Here is a 21268-nt window from a genome sequence, read left to right on the forward strand (position 1 = left end):
CTAACGAGTATGTGTGTATTGAAATCCTCATGATTCCCAATCGCTACCACAACGATTCTTCGTCGCACGGTATTGCGACCTGTTTCATATCATGATATGCTGTAGGTGGGCCGTGGTCGTCGTAAAAGTTGATCACAACTGTAGTTATTGCATTTACCATTATTCATTCTTGCGAAGGTAATGCTTGAGATTTCGTCTATACAATTCCTGCCAAATAAACTAACCGCAGTAGCCTTGAATGTTCAATGCGGGTCACCCTGAGTAGAACATCATCTACCGTACTGACATCAAATTCTGGCTTCGACATTGGCATCGACACCCGCTTCGACATCATGATACTCAGTGCCATTACTGTCCTCGTTTTGAAGGGGCGTATATTCGTTGCTCAACGGCAGAAGACTGCTGCTCCTCGAGGCACGGAGGCTCTGGCAGTGTGGGCAATGACATAAGTGCGACGTACTCATATGCCACAACTCTTTGAGCGCAAAATAAAAGTGTATGCCACTTATTCCCCGTGGCTGTCAGCCTATTTCTGGCAAGGATATTAAGCAATACTAACCAATTGACCATCATAAAAACTGACCCGTAGGTGCCCAAGATGACTAAAGACGCGTGATACCAGCTATTCGAAAGCTGTATCCATGTAGGTATCAAGAGACTGAGTTGAAAAAAGGCCAACAGGATATCCAGGTACAATAAATTCGATGCCGTAAGCGCTTGCACCGAGGAGCCAAGAGCAGACACGTTGTCACGATAGAGAATAAGTGCCGACAGAAGAGCCGATAAACTCAACGGCAGCAAGCCTATGGCCGGTAGCGCCTTGTTTGAAGCCAGTCCATGTGCCAGGAGTAGGATAAACGCAAACGGGAATTGTATAATTGCAAGCCGTCGCAGCGCGGTTATAGGGCTAGCGTGGGCTGGGGTGGACCTGGACGGCATAGTGAGTGTCTTGACGTTGCGTTGCCTCAACTGAGATCAAAACAAGAATGATGGGTATAAGTAGTGAAGAAATGTGTTTGGTTATGAAAAGAAAAAGTTAAAAATTTAGGGATGCCTTCTTTTTTAATGGTCGCTGTTGAATCAAACTTGGCTATGCTCTTGTGAGGTTATTGTAGGCACAGCGCACTGCCTGAATGCTTACAGTACTTCATTGCCAAATGCAGGTCACCGACCCGGCGTAGCGCATCCTTCATCGTTGCACCCAGTAATCATGGGTCAAAAGTTTGAATGTTTCACAAATGATCGTGGCTTGTGCGGCCCGTTGCGACTAGGAGGGTGGCAGTGCAGATGCTACTTAAGTACATCAAGAACATATTCAGGCACCGTCCTAGAAGATATGTGCATTCTCTAACGTGATGGAAATCCTATCACTGCTCACATGGATGAGTGCTTGATCATGAAATTTCGCGCTGATTCCTACCTCTCTATTGCTCAAATTGGCTCTCCATTTTTGTACCCATCAGCAAATTTTGGATATTGTTACGGGCGCTCCACACAATGTTCTCCGTGGTACCTTTCTTGCGAGTTTCTCCATTTTGAACGCTCTGTATATCACTGTCGCCCATGATTGGACCCTTTGCCTTGTGATGAAAGAACACTGGTGGTGTAACACTCATACACTTCGCGCTCAGCCCATCTGGATTTCCAAGTGCTCCATCACGACAGAAACTGGCCAGGGCATTGTCGAAGGGCCCCGTAAGGTGATCCACGGACAAATCGAAAAGCACTTTGCGAGCACCGCTCTGGGTGAGAGCGTAGGCAAACGTACATATTGGACCCCCAGATACGTGTACCCACCGTGTGAATTCTGGATACTTCTTAAAATCAACAAGTCCAGTAACCTTGCTCAGAGGCGCTACTGTCTCGTCGTTTTCAATAACGTATTTCGGGTGTTCTGGCTTACCTTGTTGCCACTCTGCTATTTGTTCGGGGAAGATCTCACCGCAACTGTAAATGCTAATTTAGCCTACTTTCTTTAACCAAGAGTTCTTTGGCCGATGCGGTAACAACTTCACCAAGGCAGTCTCGGATGGTAAAGCGACATATAGCGGAAGTCAGGTGTTGTCTGGATATTTGACTTACTGCCCAAGCCATAGCACGTCCCAGGAATCTCCATAGGGAGAAGACGGGTTCGAGCTTGATGGCATCACTATGCGGGCTCCTCTCGCGACTGCTTCAAGTTGAGATCTCAAACGCACGTCCCTAGGATAAGATTAGTTTTACCAAATATCACATAGTAGCTCTTGTGACCCAAGGAAGACTTGCCAGTCCATATCATCTTCCATAATCAGCGCCGACTCCAGGTCATCTTCGACAATTCTGTCAATCTGGTCAGTGTTCATTCTGCTTATATCCAGAGCGCTCCAGACAAACCTCCTGACGGCGTTCATATGCCCTCGCCAGCTCCCCAGATTACTCTCCCCCAACGCTTGCCGATCAATTACGGCAGGCACAGCCTTGTCAGGTATGGTCTCACCCTTGACACCATCGACGAACTCAACATGAAAGCCAGTTGCAGCACTTGTCAGCGCAATTGCATCACGTTTGTCACTCCGCTCTGGTAGTCCGACAACGAGGATTTTAGAGAACCCCAGCGTGTCATTCGTCACCCGATTGATATCAGAATTCGATTGGCCATGATAGTCCTTTCCATAAAGATGTTGCGCTTTTGCGATTGATGCAATAACCTCTGATCTTTGTAAGTCGGAGCTGAAATAAATTTGGGAATGGTACAGAAGGACCAAAGTAATTGATAAGGCCACGACGCTTAATTGGATATGTCGCGGTGTCTGACGAATAGACGCAAACAGGTCGCCTATACTGTCGGATGGTGATCTTCGGTCTCGATTCCGCCTTGAGCAAATAATCATGGAGTCTTGGAGGTTGAGAGATCACTAAGTTAACCTAGTAACACAACTTTGGAATTGTTTCAATTATAAGGCAGAGGTTAATGGCTCGGGTTAGTGTGATGCGTATGCCATGCAATGTGCACGCAAACCAGCCAAAGCAGGTTCAAGTTATCCACGGTCTGGTCTGATCTAAGGATATCAGTAACACATTGGATATATCAGAAGTTCGCAGGGACGCATCCCCCACGTTCAGTCCTGTCAATTGCAACAACGGCTTGGAACTGCGGGCTGGCCACCTTGGACTTTGGAACCAACAAACAAATACAAGCAGCCCTTGATTGGATGTCTGCAGGGGCTATCAATCCAGTCCCTCAGCAATCCGCATGTGCGCCACCATCGTATTCATACAGCCCGCAGGTGTATGCATTGTTGGTGCAATAATCACCTGCAGCTGAAGACTGATTCTGACTTACTATAGGCGTTCGCACGCCACTTTAGTAGAAAGTAAAACAAAAGCATACAAATGTAGAGAAAAGCAACAATTTAGAACCTCGTCAATACGTGGTTTCCTCATACGGATAAGAATAAGCTCTCAAAAGTAAATCATACAACAAACCGACCTGGTATTCTACACCTCTTCTGGTTATTGGAACATCGTTTGGTTGTGTAAAAAGCCCCGTTCAATATGCGTGCTCTCTAACGCACCAGTGTCCATTTATGTAAGGTATCCACCCTCTGACTGTATGTCTGAGAACTTGTCTCTCACGAACATCTCGCGACAGAAAAGGACGGTTCAGCCATCAGTTGTTTAGATAAGCACGACGCGTTTCGTTTTGCTTATTCATCCGATCTTCCGAAAAGTGCTATTCAATCTCAGTCGATATTTTCTGATCTCCAAGTCACAGTTTTCAAACGCAACACATACCTGCATGTTTCAGGGAGCTTTCAGGAGCATTAATCAACAACGTTAGCTTAGGGATAATGATGTCAAAAACAATAAAACAAACTATGGAAATCACACGGAGTCACGGACTGCAGGAGCATGGTTGCATTATTTCCGACGTGATGGGCCGCTTCCCCGCCACGTCTCCACGACCTCTAGGCTCGAGTCAACTTATAGTTTTCCAGTCGACGTGGGATGAATCTACGGTTGAGCTGTGGTAACGAGGCTTTACCAAAGGCGGTGTTGCTTCATTAAATATGCTCGTATATACCACCCGTTAGTCGATTTTGAGACTCGGTGGATTTTCTACCCAAGCAGGTGCTGTTTACTAAAACGTTTCTTAACATTGCTAAGAAAGAGGAAATTCTACTACAGAGATGTGCATGTTAAGTTTCATGTTTCGATGAATCGTAAAACTTAGAGCTGTATGATTTCCTAGAATTCAATGCAGCACATGGCTGCTTTTGCATTATCGCTGAGGAGATTTGCATAGCGAGCATTCTCAGACTTGGCTGACGATTCTTCGAAACGAAGTGTTTAATACGATTTCGCATGTTTGATATTGCTTTGTCTGGTCTTTGAGGACAACTCGGCGATTCGTACTCTGCTACGTTTGTAAGCTATGCACATTTCGGACCAAGAACTATGAAGTCTCACAGTCACGCAAATTCGCAATCCCGATTAGTCTCACATCAATGCGTCGTTGATTGACAGATTGCTGCCAGCTTAATTGAGCTTGAGACATTATAGCACTGACTGCTGGAAACGGTCCCGACAGCGATGTTATGGAAGTGGCTTAGGCTAGGAACTGGTAATCTCATTGACCAATCGTATGAGGTGTATCTATTGTACTACGCTTAGTGTCGCAAATACCGAACCCCCTCGTACTTTGAGACTTGTTTACTCACTCTTGTGGTGCAGCGTTAGCAAGACTGTGTTCAGCCCAATTTTGACAGAAAAGCTTAAAAGGTTCTTTCAAGCCAACCAGCCTCGGCTACAATTTCAAGCACTTTCGTCATGAATCATGACGCTCCCCTTCGAACGAGCCGTCCGGGGGCGGGGCGGGGCTGGCTCGATTCGGCAGGCTCCCGGCTTGGGTCGCGAATTGGCATCCGTAATGAGAACGAAGGTCGGCCAGCTTGGCAGACGTACCTGCCCGCTTTGCTCTCGCACGACGGAACAATAACAACAGCGCCGATGAGTCCGAGGCACCGGATCATACCAAGATCGCCAAAGATATGCTTTCATCAAGATTCAATCACGATTACAGAGTGGAACGAAGAGCATTTCCCAGTTCGAAGATGCTTTGTATAAGATGCGTAGTATCGGCCATTATGACTGCTCAAATCGTCTACTGTGAAAACCTAAGCACTAGTATAGCCAAATCGATATTCTGACTGCAGTCAACATGCGCACTCAACATTTGCTCTTCTTGCCCATCATGGCTGCTTTGGCGGCAGGCTCCCCCACGAAAACGCCATGCCGCCAAACAAACAGCACCGACAGCGGTATTAATCCCGCAATTTACGACGGCTCCTGCTTTTATCCTGTGCCAGACCCTCACTTCCCGGACGACCTCTCCGAGTACCTCGGACGCTGGTATCAGGTCGCGGGGACGCCGGCCATCTTTACAGCGGGCTGCCAGTGCACCACCGCCGACTACGCATTGAACGACGACGGCACGGTGAGCGTAGACAATGCTTGCAAGATCTTCGGGTTCATCCCCAACGAGATCCAGGGGTCGGCCGCCATCGTTGACAGCAAGTACGGCAGCAAGGGCGTCTTTCAAGTCAGCTTCCCGATCATCCCGGGTGGTGGAGTCACCTGCCCCGGACCGAATTACATTGTGCAGAGTGAGTTATTAAGATAGATGACGGGTTCCACTTAGACGGGCAGAGCAATTGATTTGTGAACGCAGAGTATGACCCGAACTGGGCCATCGTCCAGAGTCCATCCTGGGGTGAGCTGTTCATTCTGAGCCGAGTTCAAACACCCACCGAGGTGGATTTGAAAGTAAGAATTTTTATCTCTCTTCTTCCTCCTTTCTACAAATTTCCTTTTTTCTTTTTGCAGAAGTGAGGTTGTCGATACTAACGAACCTGGAAGGCATGGATTGCAGAGGCAGTCAAGCTTGGCACAAACGAGACTTTAATTAAAACGATCATCCAAAGCAACTGTACCGGCTCATAAGTTCCAAGGGGGCCTTCGAACGCGGAAAACACCATGGGAAAAAAACCACGGCACTGATCTTGTGTGATACAAAGGTTTTTGTGTTACTATAGCCAATGTCTAATATAAATGCTTCAGGCCTGATTGTCTGTTAAACTGGCGTCTGTATTGTCTATGTCTGGTAGACAGTTTCTCTTTTGAACACGTATACTCCAGGTGCTTAGGTTGATTCCAAATCCCGACCCGGTGGCCGTTCTTAGGGCACGGTTATACCATTTTCGAAGTCACTAACTTGACGCTTGCCTACTTGTGTCGGTCAGCATGTGCGGAGGCATCCGTTGACGGAGTTCTAGCTTCCTGAGAACGATGGCAGGCCTCCCAAGAGGCGGTGATCCCGTCACGCTCGATAACATTTCGGCCTGACATCCATGCAATTATCCCCAGTGTACTGTCAGGTAAAGGAACGAATGAAATCGCTGTCACGAATACTTCAAAAGTCAATGCCTCTCAAGAGGGTTCAGCTGTCAGTTCGAAGCTTGTGATGGTAGACGTCAAGATTGTCGCATCGATAGCCTAGATCTTGGTGGGGTACACGGCGGATGCTATGACGAAAGGATTGGGCGTTTCGTGGCTTCATCGATGGGATGACATGGTTTCCCGTAGTCTAGGTTGAGGCTGGAGGGGCAAATCAAGGAACCAAGAAGTTCGATGTGTTTGACTATGAACAGCAAACGCTCGAAATGAATAAACAATTAAACAGGTAAATCAATAAATAACAAAAACACGCGCGCATGAACTTGGTACGAATAACAATTGCCTCGTCAATAATCGAGAGTCTTTGTGAATTACTCACCTTGCACAGCACTCCAGTTCGCTTGGATCGCCGCTCATCGATCGCCCCACGGAGGTCCCAGCAAGCAGCTGAACGAACCTCTTTTTAACCTACTAAGTAGCAATCTGTGAACCTTGAACCCAGATAGTGAGTGACGCACCGACCACGGCGGGAAGCTTAGCGAGTTTATGTACATAGCTGATAGCTACGGAGTTGGGGTTTTGGAGCTAACTAGGTTACTGTACGTAGCACGGATTACACACAGGCTTGCAGGCTTGCAGGCTAACCGCAGAGGCTAACATTGGGGTCTGAACTTGACTGGAACTTGACTTGTGGTGATTGAGCACTGGCCCACCGTCGTCATTTTCCCACATACTGCCAATCCAGCCACCTCACTCGGCTTTCCACCACCTTCCTACAGAAACTACAAACATTTCGACTCTGTATATTCAGACCAAACCGGACCATCCAAGCACCTGCAGCGCTCTCGACTCTTCCACAACCAGGAGTTGCACCAACACAGCAGAACCAAAACATCCTTGACAGCATTTTCGAGAGCTTCTGAATCCCTATCCGCGAAATGGCTCCCCCACCGCCTTCTAACCTGCCTCTGCAAGAGAGGATTCTTGCTCTGGCAAAGACTCTCCAGTGTATGTGTGCCCCCTTCCACGGAAACATGTGTACACAACTATATTCTCAACGCAGACGCTAACCTCATGCCTCACAGTCGGCTGGTTCTCCGGGTATGTGCACTCAACAGTACTCGTGCCAACATGGACTCGGGCCACACGCTCGAGTACAGCGGGGCCCGGCGCCCCAACAGCACGCGAGATGAAATACTTGCACGGGTTCGCCCAGCTAACAGATCATGCAGACATCTAGTCCTCCTTCTCTGTATTCTGCGATACTCGCTGTCGTGGATCCGATTCAACTACTACTCCAAGACCGCCCAGACCTGCTACCGCCTGTCCTTCATTGCTGCGGCAGTGACGTATGGAATCGTCATCTACAAGACATTCAGAGCGAAGCAAAAGGTCGGAGCCAAGTACCCTACAAGTGCCCTCGGCCTCTTGTCTGACGAAAATGTGCAATACTTTGGTGAGTACTCCCGTTCTGCCGCCGAAGCTGGCCGCCCAACGCAGGCTAACTGTTCAAAGCCATGGCCTTGGTCTGGCTGTTCACTCCCCAGTACCCCCTGGCACTGCTCCCGTACGGTATCTACTCGGTGTTCCACGTCGCAACTTATACCCGCGCCAACGTGATTCCTACCGTTGCCCCTGCTCAGGCTGGCCCGGCTGGTTCTGCCCCCGGTACCAAGTCCAGCAGCCCCATTGGTGAGGCTATTGGCAACTTCGTCAAGACCTACTACGACATGTCCATGTCCGTCGTCTCCGGCCTCGAGATCCTCCTCTGGGTTCGCCTGCTCCTGGCTGCCGTTCTCTTCCAGCGCCGATCCTGGATCCTGCTGGCCCTCTACACGGCCTTCCTCCGTGCTCGCTTTGCGCAGAGCTCTCACGTCCAGGGCACCGTCACCCAGTTCGGCGCCAGAGTCGACTCGGCAGTCGGCCAGCAGAACACTCCCCCCGTCGCCCGCCAAGTGTGGGACGGTCTCAAGGGTGGTGCTCGCCAGTTCCACGATATCACCGATCTCAGCAGATACACTAACGGTGCCACTGTGCCCAAGAAGACTTCTTAAGCCAGCTGGGACAGACTCGATGACGATTTCCACAAATGAGGAGTTGAACTAGCAAGACAATTGATGCGCTGCGGCGTACTGGTGGGGAAAGCGAGACGTTGAGAAGCACGCGATATCCGTGCCATGAGCCTTCTGCACATGAATGATGATGGAAAACAGGGGAAGTAGATGGGGGGAAATAGGTATTGAAGGCGCCAATGGCAGAGGCTCATTAGATTCATTCTAATGTTCCCGGGCTGGCTTTTTCTATGAGTTGGTAAACGAGCATTATAGGTTGTTGAGTTGCAGGAGGGTCACGACTTTCATGGTTCTACGGTTTATGGATATGTCCTCCTCGCCAAAAACACGAGTTAAATTGATTATATCTTATAGCCGACTGTGTGACATAATCAAGTCTTGCCTGACCCGCGATAGATGGCTATACCCTATTGTTGTCGTATGGGCGTGTGGCCTTGAGCTCAACTTTACACATGCCCTGGCGGAGGTACGCTGACGTCCAAGGCTAAATAAAGTACCGAGTGCATGGACAGGCGGCCTGGGTTCCACGATGTTTGTCTTTATCTTGACCTGCCATTTGGAGCCGTCTGTTTACATCAAGTTGTGAACGCTGAGCAGATCTCAACCGGTTGGTGCATATATTATGCCGGCTTGCCGATCATTGAGGTGACGTTACCCTCCCCCCAGAAAGAAACAACCAGCTGGGCAGTAAATGAGTGGCTTTTGTGGAGGACCTGAGAGCTGAGACCCGAGACCTGGTTCACTGCCAGCAACCCCACCGACCGCGGGGATGACGTACGATAAGTTAGTGTCCATCGTTGATTCCAGCATGAACCTGTCCTGGCCAACAGCTAAACATACACCTAAAGTCACGACAACGTGACGGTTTCTTGGACTGTGGATTTCCCTTCTTTAGACTTGATACCCGGAAAATCCTCTCCAGCATTGCTATGGCTTCCATACTACGACAGATTGTGGCCGGCCCCCGTGCGAGGCACCCCGAGGCCGGACTTGACCTCTGCTATGTGACGGACAATATTATCGCTACGTATGACCATGACGAACATCTACTTTTTGGGTCTACATCGGTAGTGCTAACATGGTGCGCGCCACAGTTCTGGTCCCTCGGATACTTATCCTCAGCGCGCCTACCGAAACCCCCTCGACCGTCTGGTCGCATTCCTAGACGAGAAGCACAAGGACAACTGGGCAATATGGGAGTTCCGCGCCGAAGGCACTGGCTACCCCGACGATGCCGTGTACAACAGGATCAGGCATTACCCGTGGCCGGACCACCACCCCCCGCCCTTTCGACTGATACCCCTGATCATGGCCAGCATGCGGAACTGGCTGGAGGGTAACGACTTGCATGACGACACCGCTGCTCGGAACGCGCATAAAGACAAGGACAGCAACTTGGTTGGCAAGGTGATAGGGCATTGGAAGGACATGAACAAGAACAACCCTAGAGTCATCGTGGTCCATTGCAAGGCCGGCAAGGGAAGGAGTGGGTCGACTGCGTGCAGTTTTCTGATTTCCGAGTGCGGGTGGAAGCCCGAGCAGGCCCTGGCCCGGTTCACAGAGAGACGGATGAGGCCCAAGTTCGGACCAGGTGTCAGCATACCGAGTCAACTGCGCTGGGTAGGCTACGTGGATCGGTGGACGAAGGGCGGCAAGAAATACGTCGATCGCGAGGTGGAGATCTTGGAGGTCCATGTGTGGGGACTGCGGAACGGCGTCAAGTTCGCCGTCGAGGGCTTCGTCGATGAGGGAAAGAAGATTAAAGTCTTCCATACGTTCAATAAGAAGGAGCGTCATGTCGTCGAGGGGGATCCGCCAGGTAGTACAGGCATCATGGATACCTTCTATGATATGGCCGGTTACGGCACCAATCCATCCGGTGATGCACCTGGCTTGTCCCCCGAAAAGGAGCGCGAGGTCATCAACGATGCCAGGGAACCGAACACCCAGAACGAGCCCGCGAGCGCGACCACCCAATCTGAATCTAACAGCCCCGTCACGCCTAGTTCGAGCACGTCTAAGCTGAGTAAACGATACACGAAACTGATCGAAAGAACGCCTTCGACCTCGGGTATTAGCCGCTCCAAGTCGAAGAAGGAGAAGGCCAAAGATAAGATCAGGTCATCCGCATCTGCCAGTTCATCGACTTCCTCCCTCAACAAAGCCAGCGTGGATACTGAACCCGGCGGCAAGGCCGTCATATTCAAGCCTCTTGAGCCCGTCCGCGTCCCAACAAGTGACGTCAACATAACTGCAGAACGCCGCAATCGCGCGCCATCTTCCATGGGACTAACCATGGTGACAGCGGTCGCCCACGTCTGGTTTAACGCTTTCTTCGAGGGCAACGGCCCAGAACAGGACGGCAAACCTGAAGAGGAAGGCATATTCGAGATCGAGTGGGACAAGATGGACGGAATCAAGGGCTCATCGCAGAGGGGGACGAAGGCCATGGAGCGCATAGCCGTGGTCTGGCGGTTCGCACCCTTGCAGGAGACACAGGCCGAGCCCATCATTGTTGAGCCAGATGTTGGGGAACCGGTGCCGCAGATGGAGCCGGCCAACTGGAAAGGAGGCAATGAAGTAGACCCCGGGCTGGAGAAGAAACTGGGCCTGCGTGTCCAAAGCCCGGACTCTGCAAGTGTTAGCCAAGCAAGCAGCATCAATGAGCAGGTCGCGGGTCATGGAAAAGCCGGAGATGAAGACGACTTGGATTCGTTGAGCGGAGTCAAGAGCGACATTGGCGGTGCACCCAGTGAAGCCTCGGCCGAGGAAGTCGGAGAAGACCAACAGTATCGCGGTAGGAAGGGCAAGGAGGTCAGCGAGCACGACAAGCTGGCGGCTTATAAGGAGAAGCTTCCTAGCCCCGAGGGCTCAGAAGGCGCTGGAAATGGTGCACAGAAGTAAGAGAAACTGCCGGGTCAGGCCTTCTGGTGGTGACGAGATAGGTAGCATTCTCTGGTATTGTAGCAGGCGTTGTGCGATTACTGGTGTTAGACGATATTGGCATCTGTATTTGTATTGAGCGACCTCCCCGAAAGCATGAGTTTCGACTCGCTTTTTTGATACCACTATATCTTGTTATTGTTCGACCTAAACTCTCAGTTTCGCTGATTAAACTTTTTAATTTCTTTGTAATGGATGTGATACAGCTGAGCGCGACACTGACCTATATAGCTCAATACGTAACTTGCGAGTTCTCATGGAACGGCTCAACTCGCAATGTCTAGTACATGTGGATTGATGAGCTATACGGAGTATAGTGTCAACAACCATTGTTACAACAAGGGACAGTGGACATTGATATCCCCGGTAGTGCGATGATCAGCGGGACGCCCTGGTCACAACCTGCAGGCCCCAAACAAAGGACTAACTATGTAACTTAGTTCAATGAATGCATGGTGCTTAGAGACTCAGTTGAGTTTCAAACTACGAGAACTCGCCTCTGCAACAGCCTGGGTAGTACCCAAGACTGTATTTCCGGCTTATATTAAGCTGCTCAACCTATAACAGATGAGATCTTCGGACTCATGGGATGTAATTCGAGTGCCCATATGAGCCCATGCGAATCTCAGATACACTGTATCATAGACTTATTCCTGTTTCGTGGGTGATATGGTGTTCAACGCTTGTAAGAACATCGACGGGCATTTGCAGAAAAGGATTTCGGAGTGTTCTCGTAGGTTTTTGGCGTGCTACCCAATCAAAGCAAATTGATTTAATGTCGTGGATGGGGGGTCAGGGCTCACGTCATCTCCAATCATCCATTATAGGACCATTTCGACATTTGTGCGACATATAGTAATGTATATCTAGTCCCGGAGGTTATGATCTGTGACGAGCACGACTGTGCTATGCAAACAGCACACATGGTGCTGATCGGTGTTGTCGTCCGGTAGGGCTAACCTTGAAGGCTCTGACAGCGGAACCGGATGAGACGGCGCGCCAAGTAGCATAGTAACGGTCCTCTGGGCCCCTGTACCAGACATCTGGGCACGCTCTGGCTGACTTGTTTAGCGAGTAAGGCTGCTCTGAAGAACGCTGCTCATGACGCAAGACACACGACAACAAGCCCCAGGAGGAGCGTCAGTTGTTACGATCAAGTTGTTGAGTACAAGGGCCATGCGAAAAGAATGATATTTAAACTGAGAAATAGCTCGTTAAAAACTACTTGTGATCATGCAAATGCAATACAACCCTCCCGAACTTTTTTTGTTTTTTTGTTTTTTTTGTAGAGATCCTCATGCAGTAACTCCAATTCCTTACCAAGCAAACAGAACGTTTCCTGCAGCCCTATATCTATCAATAGCGCCATTAAAGTTCCACTACCACCGCAACCATGTCTCCGGCACCCCCTAAAATCCTCCGAGCCGCAGCGGGCTGCAGTCTCCGCAGCACCGCCAGAGCACCTGTGGTGCGGTTGGCCTGCGCTACAGGCTCCATTGCAGCCAGGCCTGTAACGTGCCGGCCGATGCACACATCGCAGACGCCTCGGTCCAAATCCAAATCGGACAACCCGGACGCCAGCGAGAGGGCGACGGTCGCACACGCGCCCGCCCCGCCGATCTTGAGACACGAGAACTTCGGGCGGAAGCAGTTTGCGGATTTCGACCTGGCCGGCAAGGTCTTCCTCGTGACCGGAGGCGCACAGGGTCTCGGGCTCACGCTAGCCGAGGCCCTCGTTGAAGCCGGTGGCAAAGGTACGTATACATACTTATTTATTATGCTGTTGATTCATATGCAAAGCAACAGTAGTGCAGCGGCTGATGCAGGTCTATAGTATACTGTCTGGATCGTGTCGAGAGGCCGACGAGCGACGAATGGCAGAGGGCGCTTGAGCGCGTCGTCCCGGAGTGGGGCGGGTCGCTCAACTACGTGCAGCAGGACGTCTCGGATACTCCATCGCTCGACCAGACGATCACGCGCATCGCGGAGGAGAACCAGCGGCTCGACGGCGTGGTGGCCGCCGCGGCGATCCAGCAACTCTCCGAGGCCGTCAACTACTCGGAGAAGGACGTCTCGCGGATGCTGTCGGTCAACTACACGGGCGTCCTGATGACCGCGACGGCGGCGGCGCGCCAGATGTTCAGGTACAGGTGCCGCGGGAGCATCGTCTTCGTTGGCAGCATGAGCGGCTTCGTCGCGAACAAGGGCCTGCTGAGCTGTGTCTATAACTCCTCCAAGGCTGCGGTCATCCAGCTGTCCCGGAACCTGGCGATGGAGTGGAGTCCGATCAAGGAGGACGGCACCGGCGGTATCCGCGTCAACTGTATCTGCCCCGGCCACATCTTGACGCCGATGGTCTTGAAGAACTTTGAGGAAGTACCGGGCCTTAAAGAGAAGTGGGAAAGAGAAAACATGATGGGTCGCTTGGCCGAGACGGCGGAGTTCAAAGGTGCCGTATTGTACTTGGCCAGCTCAGCCAGCAGTTTCATGACTGGAAACTCGATTGTCATCGACGGTGGTCACACCGCTTGGTAGAGACCTCAGCTTTGGTTGCGCGATGGGGAAAGCCAGGCTATATGTAATCTTTGGATTACGTATTGAGGTGCCCGGGTGGTTTGCTGTATTTTTATTGTCAATGTCATGTACCCATATAGCATCGCGCATCGCTGATTGGATGTCGTTGCATTGTATTCATAGACTACTTTAGACATTATTGACGTTATTTCATAACTCCTCCATTGCTTCAAGGGTTTTGCAGTGCTTCTTTGAGATCATCACCTATCACATAATGTAGGGTAGCTCATCGCACTCAGAACCTGCCGGTCATCTTCATGCCCAATTTCAGCAGGCTCAAAGCTCTTGGCGCATTGAAGCCTACAGATCCCAGTCTCTTCATTTTGGGTGTTGCTGCAGTGCCCGTCGAGTTCCAGTGGGACAAAGCTTGCTCGATGAGGGTGTTGTTACCCACAACCTCGCCAAGCACGTCCACTATTGTCGCATTGCCGCCACCGGTAAGGCTGTTGATGAGGTCGCTCGCGAGTTTGATGACAGACACATAAGACTTCACGCGCTTGTTGTTGAGGATATGCTCGATGAAGGGGATATGCTGGCCGTTCACGATGGTGGCGTTGCCCACGGCGTCGATCTGGACCTGGCCGTTGTTCAGCGCCTCGGTCTGCGCGTCCAGGACCTTCCCAAAGTTCTGCATCAGGTCGTGCAGGAACAGCTCGCCGGAGAAGTCCCGCGTGTTGTTCCCGGGCGGGATCACGACCTCGTAGATGGTGATCAACCCGATCCTCACGTCGCCCGAGAACAGGTTGAACGAGACGTTGCCGAGGCCGAGCGTCAGCGCCCCCCAGTTGGGCAGGTTCAGCGTCCCCTGGACGTTGGTGCCGTCCTCCAGCGCGGGCACGATCAGGGACAGGTCTTGGATTCCGAAGCCGTTGAGCTGATTGAGGGACGAGACCTCGAGGGTCTTGTCGATGTGCGCGTTTGAGTGTAGTGCGCCCAAACGTACCGTACTGTCACCACGCACAGAGAGATCGGTCGTTGCGTCATCGAAAATATTGTTGAACCAGTCTGTGATAAGATACATCTTAGCGTTCCCTGTGCTTGGCGATATTTGGAAGACTTTCTGTAGTCCAGAGTTGAGACTGAAAATGGGTCGCATTTTCTGGACTGAAAATGGGAAACTGAAAATATAGTATGTTAAGGCCACTTACACTCGAGCTCGGTCTGGTTGGTGATGGTAACTGTTTGGTTCACCACCGTAACATCCGTGTTACCGTTGATATGCACTGCTGGCAAAGTGACGTTCAGGAAGGGCGAGAAATCAATAGTTTCATGATTGTATAGAAACAGTGTTGTGGGATCAAGGCTTGCTGGTAGAGGTGTATCCAACGATGTATCCAATGACACCATCATCTCTGTTGGCGACAAGGCCAGAAAGGCGCCGCCATTCACTGGGAGTGACTGATTGTTGACGATACGCTGAACTATAGCTGGCAATATCACCAAAAACCTGATTGCTCTGTCAACAACATATCGGGTCTGCTCTTTCATACTGAGCACTCACAGTATTGGTAAGAGAATTGCCAGCAGAATGATAGCCGCCGCAAGATACCACCACTTAAACCGTCCACAATGACGCTTCAACTTCTGTTTCTTGGTCAGAGGGACCACCGCTGGCGTCTTCTCTTGGACATGGTCTATCGAGGAAACATCATCTGACCCGCCGGTGATTGCTGTTGCGTCAGTTGTGGCTGGCCCAGTATCTCCTCTGCCGCCATGCACAGAAGTCCGAGGAGTATCTGGCTCAAAATGGGATCTGTCCTCTCGAAAAGCCGAGGCCATCTTTGCGATCTATTCAGACACACCGAGAATGATGGGAATGGTGATGACACTCGAGAAGTCGGCGGGCTCCCAGACCTCGACGGCTTTCAAGACATGAAACGGCACGCACGCAACAGCGGCGATGGCAGACTATACCCAGACATGCGAGTTTTCACACGCAATGTTGCGAGCCGCGGCTTCCCCCAAGGCATGGCGCCGATCATATCACATTCCTACATCGAGGCAAGGTCCATGCCTGCTAGACAGCTCGGTGGACCAGTTACCCCATAATCCATTTCGAGTCTTGTCTGTTGTTTCCCCGCACGAAATCCTCCAACTTTTGTGATCTTACCCCAGTCGATGCAAAATCAATAGTGTCAGGGACTGGTGTCATGCTTGTATTTGCTTGAATCGCCATTGGTCGAAATACTAACCTATGCTCATCCCAACACTTAACAACAAGCCACGTACCAATGGCATGTTATAGGAGTTGCGGAGTGTGGGCAATGTGGGGTTACAATATTGAAAACGCCTTTTACATGCAGATCTTACTCGATCACATCCGAGCGAAATGGCCGGACCCAGAGTCGGATATGGTGATGTGCTTCTACCGAGAGTGCTGTGATATCATAGCGCATACAGCCTATGAAGCTATACCACATCAGTATATTCGACCTTGTCATTTTGTATCCTCATTGGGCCAACGCGCTTAATAAAGCCTAATGGATGATCGTCTTTTTGGGTGAAGGTGGGGTTAACGTTGTTCATCTTGGGCATGGTCACAAAAAGAGAGGCTGGGACAAGGATTTCGTTGGCGCGTTACTATTAGAGAAGTTAGTCACGCCATCAGATTCACGAATTCGCGAACTAGATTAGCAATATTCTGGCAGTTGGTGATTGGGAGTTGAGCCTTTGTGCTACGAGCTACATATATCAAGAAAGATCGTTATCATGACGGTCGCTATAGAACGGAACAAACCGTCAGCTCGACATCAACAGGCGCGCAAGTGGTCAAAGATCTATCAATTGATACAAATTGAATAAAGAACATCAACGTAGAGACGACTGAAATACGGCGGTCAAGGCTGAAATTCATGTCTCCTACAGGTCAGCCTGTTCTTAGTTCCCCACCAAAAAAAGCTTGACAAGGAATATAGATGGACTAAAATCACTCAGTAAGGAGCCCCGCATGTAAGCATTTCCTATTTGGGAGGAACCGAGGAATCTGGGGTAACATGGAGCTACCAGACTGCAAGGGCCAGGGCAGCTTTGAACTGCATGTGATTGTCCATGGTCGGCCCCACCGCAGCTCTACGGGTGACAGTCCAAACCAAGATAGGATTGTCTGCGACCTGAGTTGGAGTTTGTCGGAGTTGACAAGGGCATGCAGAGAGTCTCGCCTGGATAGACCAGCGCAAGAGTCATGAGGAGAAGAGGAGAAGGGGAATCGCGATGGAGATTGCAGATAATGCTCATATTCTCTCCCCTCCCTCGGTCGCGTGAGTGTCTCGATCGTCCTGGTTCCTCCCCGAGAGTCAGGCGGTGCTCCCACATCAACGTTAAAGGACTCCAGATCTTTGAAGCTTTCTTGAAGATCATCAACCATCATGAGATTCTCAAAGTTCCTATTGACGGCTTTGGCGCCAGTAGGTCTGCTTGCCGAAAACGCTGCCCCAACAGCTTCAATATCTGAGCTAGAACTCGATGCCATCCTCGCAAAGCACAACTTGGTATTAGTTCCTCGATCGGATCTAACAGATGCCTTGACAGAGCTCAATGGTCTGCTCCGAGAGAACAAGCGGCTCAACCAGCAGGTGCAGCAAAAGCAGAAGCGGACAGCGCCTCTATATCCTCGACAAAATAGCACTGGCTCTGGCTCAGATTCAAGCGGCATCGACCTCGGAGATTTAACTGGGCTTGGCGACCTGGGCGATATTCTCGGGAGCCTTACAGATCTGATCACACAATTTGGCGACATTGCAGGGTACCTCAAGGCACTCCAGGGACTGCTAAGTGACGAGTTTTTGCAGGCTCTACATGATGCTATGATATACTTGGCTGCAACACTTGCGCCACCGATTCCTGACATTACACGAGACATTCTTACAAAAACACAACCTTTGATCGATCTGTTAGGATCATTAGATCTGAAGAGCATCATTGACGAAATCAATGGCGTGGATATCGCTGGTCTGATCAAGACAGTGCTCAGTCTTCTTACAGCCCAGAACCTCGGCAATATTGAGAATCTTCTCACGAACGGCGCAGCACTTCTGACACCTACATTTGTGAATGAGACTCAATCACTGATTGATGGCGCTGCCCCACTCCTGGCTTCTCTCTCAGGCATTGATCTGAAAGGTGTCCTGGGCGCTCTGTCACCTCTTTTGACAGCGGACTCTATCCAAGGCCTCGTCGGCTTGTTGCAGAATGCTGAAGCATTGTTGACGGCTGACACGGTCTCAGCACTCCAAACACTACTCACGAGTGCCCAACCTCTCCTTGATAGTCTCTCCAAGGTTGATCTACAAGGCATTCTGGATGCCTTGTCGCCGCTTCTCACGCCAGACTCAGTCCAAGGACTTGTTGGTTTGCTCAGTAACGCCGAGGCACTTCTGACAAAAGATACTGTTTCCGCGCTGCAGTCGATCTTGACAAGTGTGCAACCACTTATCAGTGGCTTGTCACAGATTGACCTGAAGGGTGTTCTCGATGCTCTGTCACCGCTCCTGACACCGGATTCTGTCAACAGCGTTGTTGGCCTTTTGGGTAATGCCGAAGAGCTATTAACGACGGATACTGTATCGTCATTGAAGACAATACTGGCGAGCGTACAGCCTCTTTTAAACAGCCTTACACAAATTGACCTCCAAGGCATCTTAGATGCGCTTCAACCGCTTTTGACACCCGATTCTGTCAATGGCATCGTTGGTTTACTAGGCAATGCCGAAGAGCTATTAACGACGGATACTGTATCGTCATTGAAGACAATACTGGCGAGCGTACAGCCTCTTTTAAACAGCCTTACACAAATTGACCTCCAAGGCATCTTAGATGCGCTTCAACCGCTTTTGACACCCGATTCTGTCAATGGCATCGTTGGTTTACTGGGCAATGCCGAAGACTTGTTGACGGCGGACACCGTCTCATCTTTAAAGACGATTCTGGCCAGTGTACAGCCCCTTATAAACAGCCTATCGCAGATCGACCTTCAGGGTATTCTAGATGCACTCGAGCCTCTGTTAACGCCTGACTCTGTTGACGGCATAGTTGGTTTATTGGGTAATGCGGAGGATTTGCTCACCGCTGCCACAGTTTCTTCTCTAAAAACAATTCTTATCAGCGCGCAGCCGCTTCTCAATAGCCTGTCGCAAATCGACCTTCAAGGCATACTTGACGCTGTGGAGCCATTGCTTACTCCTGAGTCTGTTCACGGGATAGTTGCTTTATTGCAGAACGCTGAAGCGCTGCTCACGGCAGATACAGTATCTGAACTTCAGGAAATCCTGACTGGTGCAGGGCCACTGCTCACTAGTCTTGGTAAACTCAATTTACAAGCTTTGATAGATCAGGTTACGCCGATTCTGAATGAGGTCGGCCAGATTGATCTGAAGACCTTGTTCGATGCTATCAGCCCACTATTGACGGGCGATTCCATCAAAGGTCTCGAAGGGCTATTGCTAAATGCAGAGAATCTTTTGACTTCTGACTTTGTCGATGAAACGAAGTCTCTGATATCTGGTGCTGGTCCTCTGCTATCCAGTCTTGGCAGTATTGACCTCAAAGGATTACTTGATCAGGTTGCACCATTGCTAAACAGTCTGAGCAAATTAGACCTTCAGGGTCTTTTCGACGCGATACAGCCACTACTAACGACTGACTCTATCAGTGGTCTTGTAGGCCTCCTCGGCAATGCAGAAAATCTACTGACGTCCGACTTCGTGGATCAAACCAAATCCCTTATTTCTGGTGCCGGTCCATTGTTGTCTAGTCTTGGCAGTATCGATTTGCAGGGCCTGGTCGACCAGGTCGCACCGTTGCTTAACAGTCTCAGCAAGATCGACCTACAGGGGCTCTTCGACGCAATTCAACCACTCCTAACACCCGATTCGGTGAATGGCATCGTCGGCCTGCTCAACAATGCTGAGGATCTCCTATCTAGGGACTTTGTGGATGAAACTCAAACTCTTATCTCTGGCGCCGTGCCATTGATATCGGCGCTCGGCACGATAGACCTGCAAAGTCTCATTGGCCAAATCACGCCTATTCTTGCCGCGCTCGGCAAGATTGACCTGGTTGGCTTGGTCAACCAGCTACAGCCAATTCTAGACGCTGTCAGCAAGATCGATCTCTCTGCACTTGTTGACCAGATCGAACCCATCTTGAATTCGTTGAGCCAGATTGACCTGGCGGGCCTGGTAAAACAGATTACCCCAATTCTCAACTCACTGGGCAAGGTTGACCTATCCGCGCTTATCGATCAGATCGAACCCATCCTAGGTTCGCTCAGCCAAATCGACCTCGCAAGTCTCGTCAAACAGATCAGCCCAATCCTGAATTCGCTGGGCCAGATTGATCTGAATGGAATTTTCAATGCCGTTGCACCTTTGCTCACCCCATCTTCAGTTGACGGCCTGGTCGGACTTGTCGACAACGCCGAGAATCTCCTCAGCGCCAAATTCGTGAACGAGACACAAACCATCATCGGTGGCGCAGTGCCTCTAGTAGCCGCTTTGGGCCAGGTGGATATTCCTGGACTTATCAAGCAACTCACACCACTGCTCAATGCTTTGAGCCAAGTAGACCTCACGGGGTTGGCGAATGCAGTCAAGCCACTCCTTGCCGCGTTGAACCAGATTGATATTCAAGGCATCGTGGACGAGGTCACACCACTTATTACTCCAGACACGGTAGAGCAACTTGTGGTGCTGCTCGGCAACGCCGGCGGCCTACTATCAGCCACGTTTGTCACGCAGACTACGGAGCTCATCGGCGATGCCACACCTGTAAGTGCCCTTATGGTTCTCTCCAGTTCCAGCTGTTTTGTGCTAACGTTTTATGTAGCTTGTGGCGACAGCGTCAGATTTTGTCAATGCCATACTGCAGGCATTGATGTCGTGATTGGAAACTAGATGATCGATTTACAGTAATGAGATCCAGAAGATGGGCAACCCTTTATGAGTATATGGGTGCTTAATGATAATGTAATGAGACAGATACGATACAAAAGAAGACACCTGAACATATTTCATCACGATATATTTGTTCATCGCTGTCAAATTTAACCTTCGGCATACATATGATTGTTTATATTGTCGTGTGCTTTATTGAAACGAAATTGTGTCCTTGTTTGTCATTAAGTCGTAGCCAAAGACTTGGCCCATAAACAGACCCTGCCTGCCCGTTCAGACTTTGATACCGAACCTCTAGTTTGTATGTCCGAAAAAATGTCGACGCGACGCCTGTATGTTACGTCTCGACCATGA

General features: G+C 50.3%; 9 protein-coding genes across 9 annotated transcripts; 6 read left to right on the top strand and 3 right to left on the bottom strand.

Annotated features, from left to right (window-relative positions):
- Positions 1 to 25: 25 nt before the first annotated feature.
- BKA67DRAFT_10211 (uncharacterized protein) lies at positions 26 to 1164 on the bottom strand. The gene is made up of 2 exons (XM_046094834.1): positions 560 to 1164; positions 26 to 504 (listed from the first exon to the last, which is right to left on the bottom strand). The coding sequence occupies exons 1-2, from the start codon at positions 937 to 939 to the stop codon at positions 288 to 290; spliced, it is 597 nt and encodes a 198-aa protein (XP_045963435.1). The 5' UTR covers positions 940 to 1164; the 3' UTR covers positions 26 to 287.
- A 260-nt stretch (positions 1165 to 1424) lies between these two features.
- Positions 1425 to 2870, bottom strand: BKA67DRAFT_652544 (uncharacterized protein; the record flags this gene model as incomplete). Its single annotated transcript, XM_046106185.1, has 4 exons — positions 1425 to 1947; positions 2083 to 2202; positions 2251 to 2319; positions 2374 to 2870. 4 exons carry the CDS (start codon positions 2868 to 2870, stop codon positions 1425 to 1427), a joined length of 1209 nt encoding a protein of 402 aa, XP_045963436.1.
- A 2363-nt stretch (positions 2871 to 5233) lies between these two features.
- Positions 5234 to 5982, top strand: BKA67DRAFT_652545 (lipocalin-like domain-containing protein; the record flags this gene model as incomplete). Its single annotated transcript, XM_046106186.1, has 3 exons — positions 5234 to 5645; positions 5711 to 5805; positions 5899 to 5982. The coding sequence occupies 3 exons, from the start codon at positions 5234 to 5236 to the stop codon at positions 5980 to 5982; spliced, it is 591 nt and encodes a 196-aa protein (XP_045963437.1).
- A 1391-nt stretch (positions 5983 to 7373) lies between these two features.
- BKA67DRAFT_652546 (uncharacterized protein) lies at positions 7374 to 8489 on the top strand (the record flags this gene model as incomplete). The annotated part of the gene is made up of 4 exons (XM_046106187.1): positions 7374 to 7443; positions 7521 to 7536; positions 7668 to 7891; positions 7951 to 8489. 4 exons carry the CDS (start codon positions 7374 to 7376, stop codon positions 8487 to 8489), a joined length of 849 nt encoding a protein of 282 aa, XP_045963438.1.
- Positions 8490 to 9330: 841 nt separating this feature from the next.
- BKA67DRAFT_10242 (uncharacterized protein) lies at positions 9331 to 11587 on the top strand. Its single transcript, XM_046094836.1, has 2 exons — positions 9331 to 9534; positions 9602 to 11587. The coding sequence occupies exons 1-2, from the start codon at positions 9437 to 9439 to the stop codon at positions 11409 to 11411; spliced, it is 1908 nt and encodes a 635-aa protein (XP_045963439.1). The 5' UTR covers positions 9331 to 9436; the 3' UTR covers positions 11412 to 11587.
- Positions 11588 to 11681: 94 nt separating this feature from the next.
- Positions 11682 to 12680, top strand: BKA67DRAFT_544096 (uncharacterized protein). Its single transcript, XM_046101239.1, has one exon. It carries the CDS (start codon positions 12067 to 12069, stop codon positions 12304 to 12306), a length of 240 nt encoding a protein of 79 aa, XP_045963440.1. The 5' UTR covers positions 11682 to 12066; the 3' UTR covers positions 12307 to 12680.
- Positions 12681 to 12696: 16 nt separating this feature from the next.
- On the top strand, positions 12697 to 14179 carry BKA67DRAFT_544097 (uncharacterized protein). The gene is made up of 2 exons (XM_046101240.1): positions 12697 to 13204; positions 13285 to 14179. The coding sequence occupies exons 1-2, from the start codon at positions 12844 to 12846 to the stop codon at positions 13983 to 13985; spliced, it is 1062 nt and encodes a 353-aa protein (XP_045963441.1). The 5' UTR covers positions 12697 to 12843; the 3' UTR covers positions 13986 to 14179.
- Positions 14180 to 16269, bottom strand: BKA67DRAFT_544101 (uncharacterized protein). The gene is made up of 3 exons (XM_046101241.1): positions 15526 to 16269; positions 15173 to 15471; positions 14180 to 15029 (listed from the first exon to the last, which is right to left on the bottom strand). Exons 1-3 carry the CDS (start codon positions 15801 to 15803, stop codon positions 14260 to 14262), a joined length of 1347 nt encoding a protein of 448 aa, XP_045963442.1. The 5' UTR covers positions 15804 to 16269; the 3' UTR covers positions 14180 to 14259.
- A 1120-nt stretch (positions 16270 to 17389) lies between these two features.
- BKA67DRAFT_508744 (uncharacterized protein) lies at positions 17390 to 20903 on the top strand (the record flags this gene model as incomplete). Its single annotated transcript, XM_046097179.1, has 3 exons — positions 17390 to 19354; positions 19397 to 20788; positions 20847 to 20903. The coding sequence occupies 3 exons, from the start codon at positions 17390 to 17392 to the stop codon at positions 20901 to 20903; spliced, it is 3414 nt and encodes a 1137-aa protein (XP_045963443.1).
- Positions 20904 to 21268: the final 365 nt, after the last annotated feature.

This window comes from Truncatella angustata (assembly GCF_020726525.1).
Source record: "Truncatella angustata strain MPI-SDFR-AT-0073 chromosome Unknown BKA67scaffold_1, whole genome shotgun sequence".
In the NCBI taxonomy this organism is placed as follows: Eukaryota; Fungi; Ascomycota; class Sordariomycetes; order Amphisphaeriales; family Sporocadaceae; genus Truncatella; species Truncatella angustata.

Excerpts from the sequence above, each read along its gene's own strand:
- BKA67DRAFT_10211 (XM_046094834.1), bottom strand. The coding sequence starts at position 939 with ATGCCGTCCAGGTCCACCCCAGCCCACGCTAGCCCTATAACCGCGCTG. Across the intron at positions 505-559 it reads GTTTTTATGATGGTCAATTG|TGGCATACACTTTTATTTTG; the intron begins GTTAGTATTGCT and ends ACGGGGAATAAG.
- BKA67DRAFT_10242 (XM_046094836.1), top strand. The coding sequence starts at position 9,437 with ATGGCTTCCATACTACGACAGATTGTGGCCGGCCCCCGTGCGAGGCAC. Across the intron at positions 9,535-9,601 it reads ACGGACAATATTATCGCTAC|TTCTGGTCCCTCGGATACTT; the intron begins GTATGACCATGA and ends TGCGCGCCACAG.
- BKA67DRAFT_544096 (XM_046101239.1), top strand. The coding sequence starts at position 12,067 with ATGCGAATCTCAGATACACTGTATCATAGACTTATTCCTGTTTCGTGG.
- BKA67DRAFT_544097 (XM_046101240.1), top strand. The coding sequence starts at position 12,844 with ATGTCTCCGGCACCCCCTAAAATCCTCCGAGCCGCAGCGGGCTGCAGT. Across the intron at positions 13,205-13,284 it reads CGTTGAAGCCGGTGGCAAAG|TATACTGTCTGGATCGTGTC; the intron begins GTACGTATACAT and ends GCAGGTCTATAG.
- BKA67DRAFT_544101 (XM_046101241.1), bottom strand. The coding sequence starts at position 15,803 with ATGGCCTCGGCTTTTCGAGAGGACAGATCCCATTTTGAGCCAGATACT. Across the intron at positions 15,472-15,525 it reads GCAATTCTCTTACCAATACT|GTTTTTGGTGATATTGCCAG; the intron begins GTGAGTGCTCAG and ends CAGAGCAATCAG. Across the intron at positions 15,030-15,172 it reads CAACCAGACCGAGCTCGAGT|ACTGGTTCAACAATATTTTC; the intron begins GTAAGTGGCCTT and ends ATCTTATCACAG.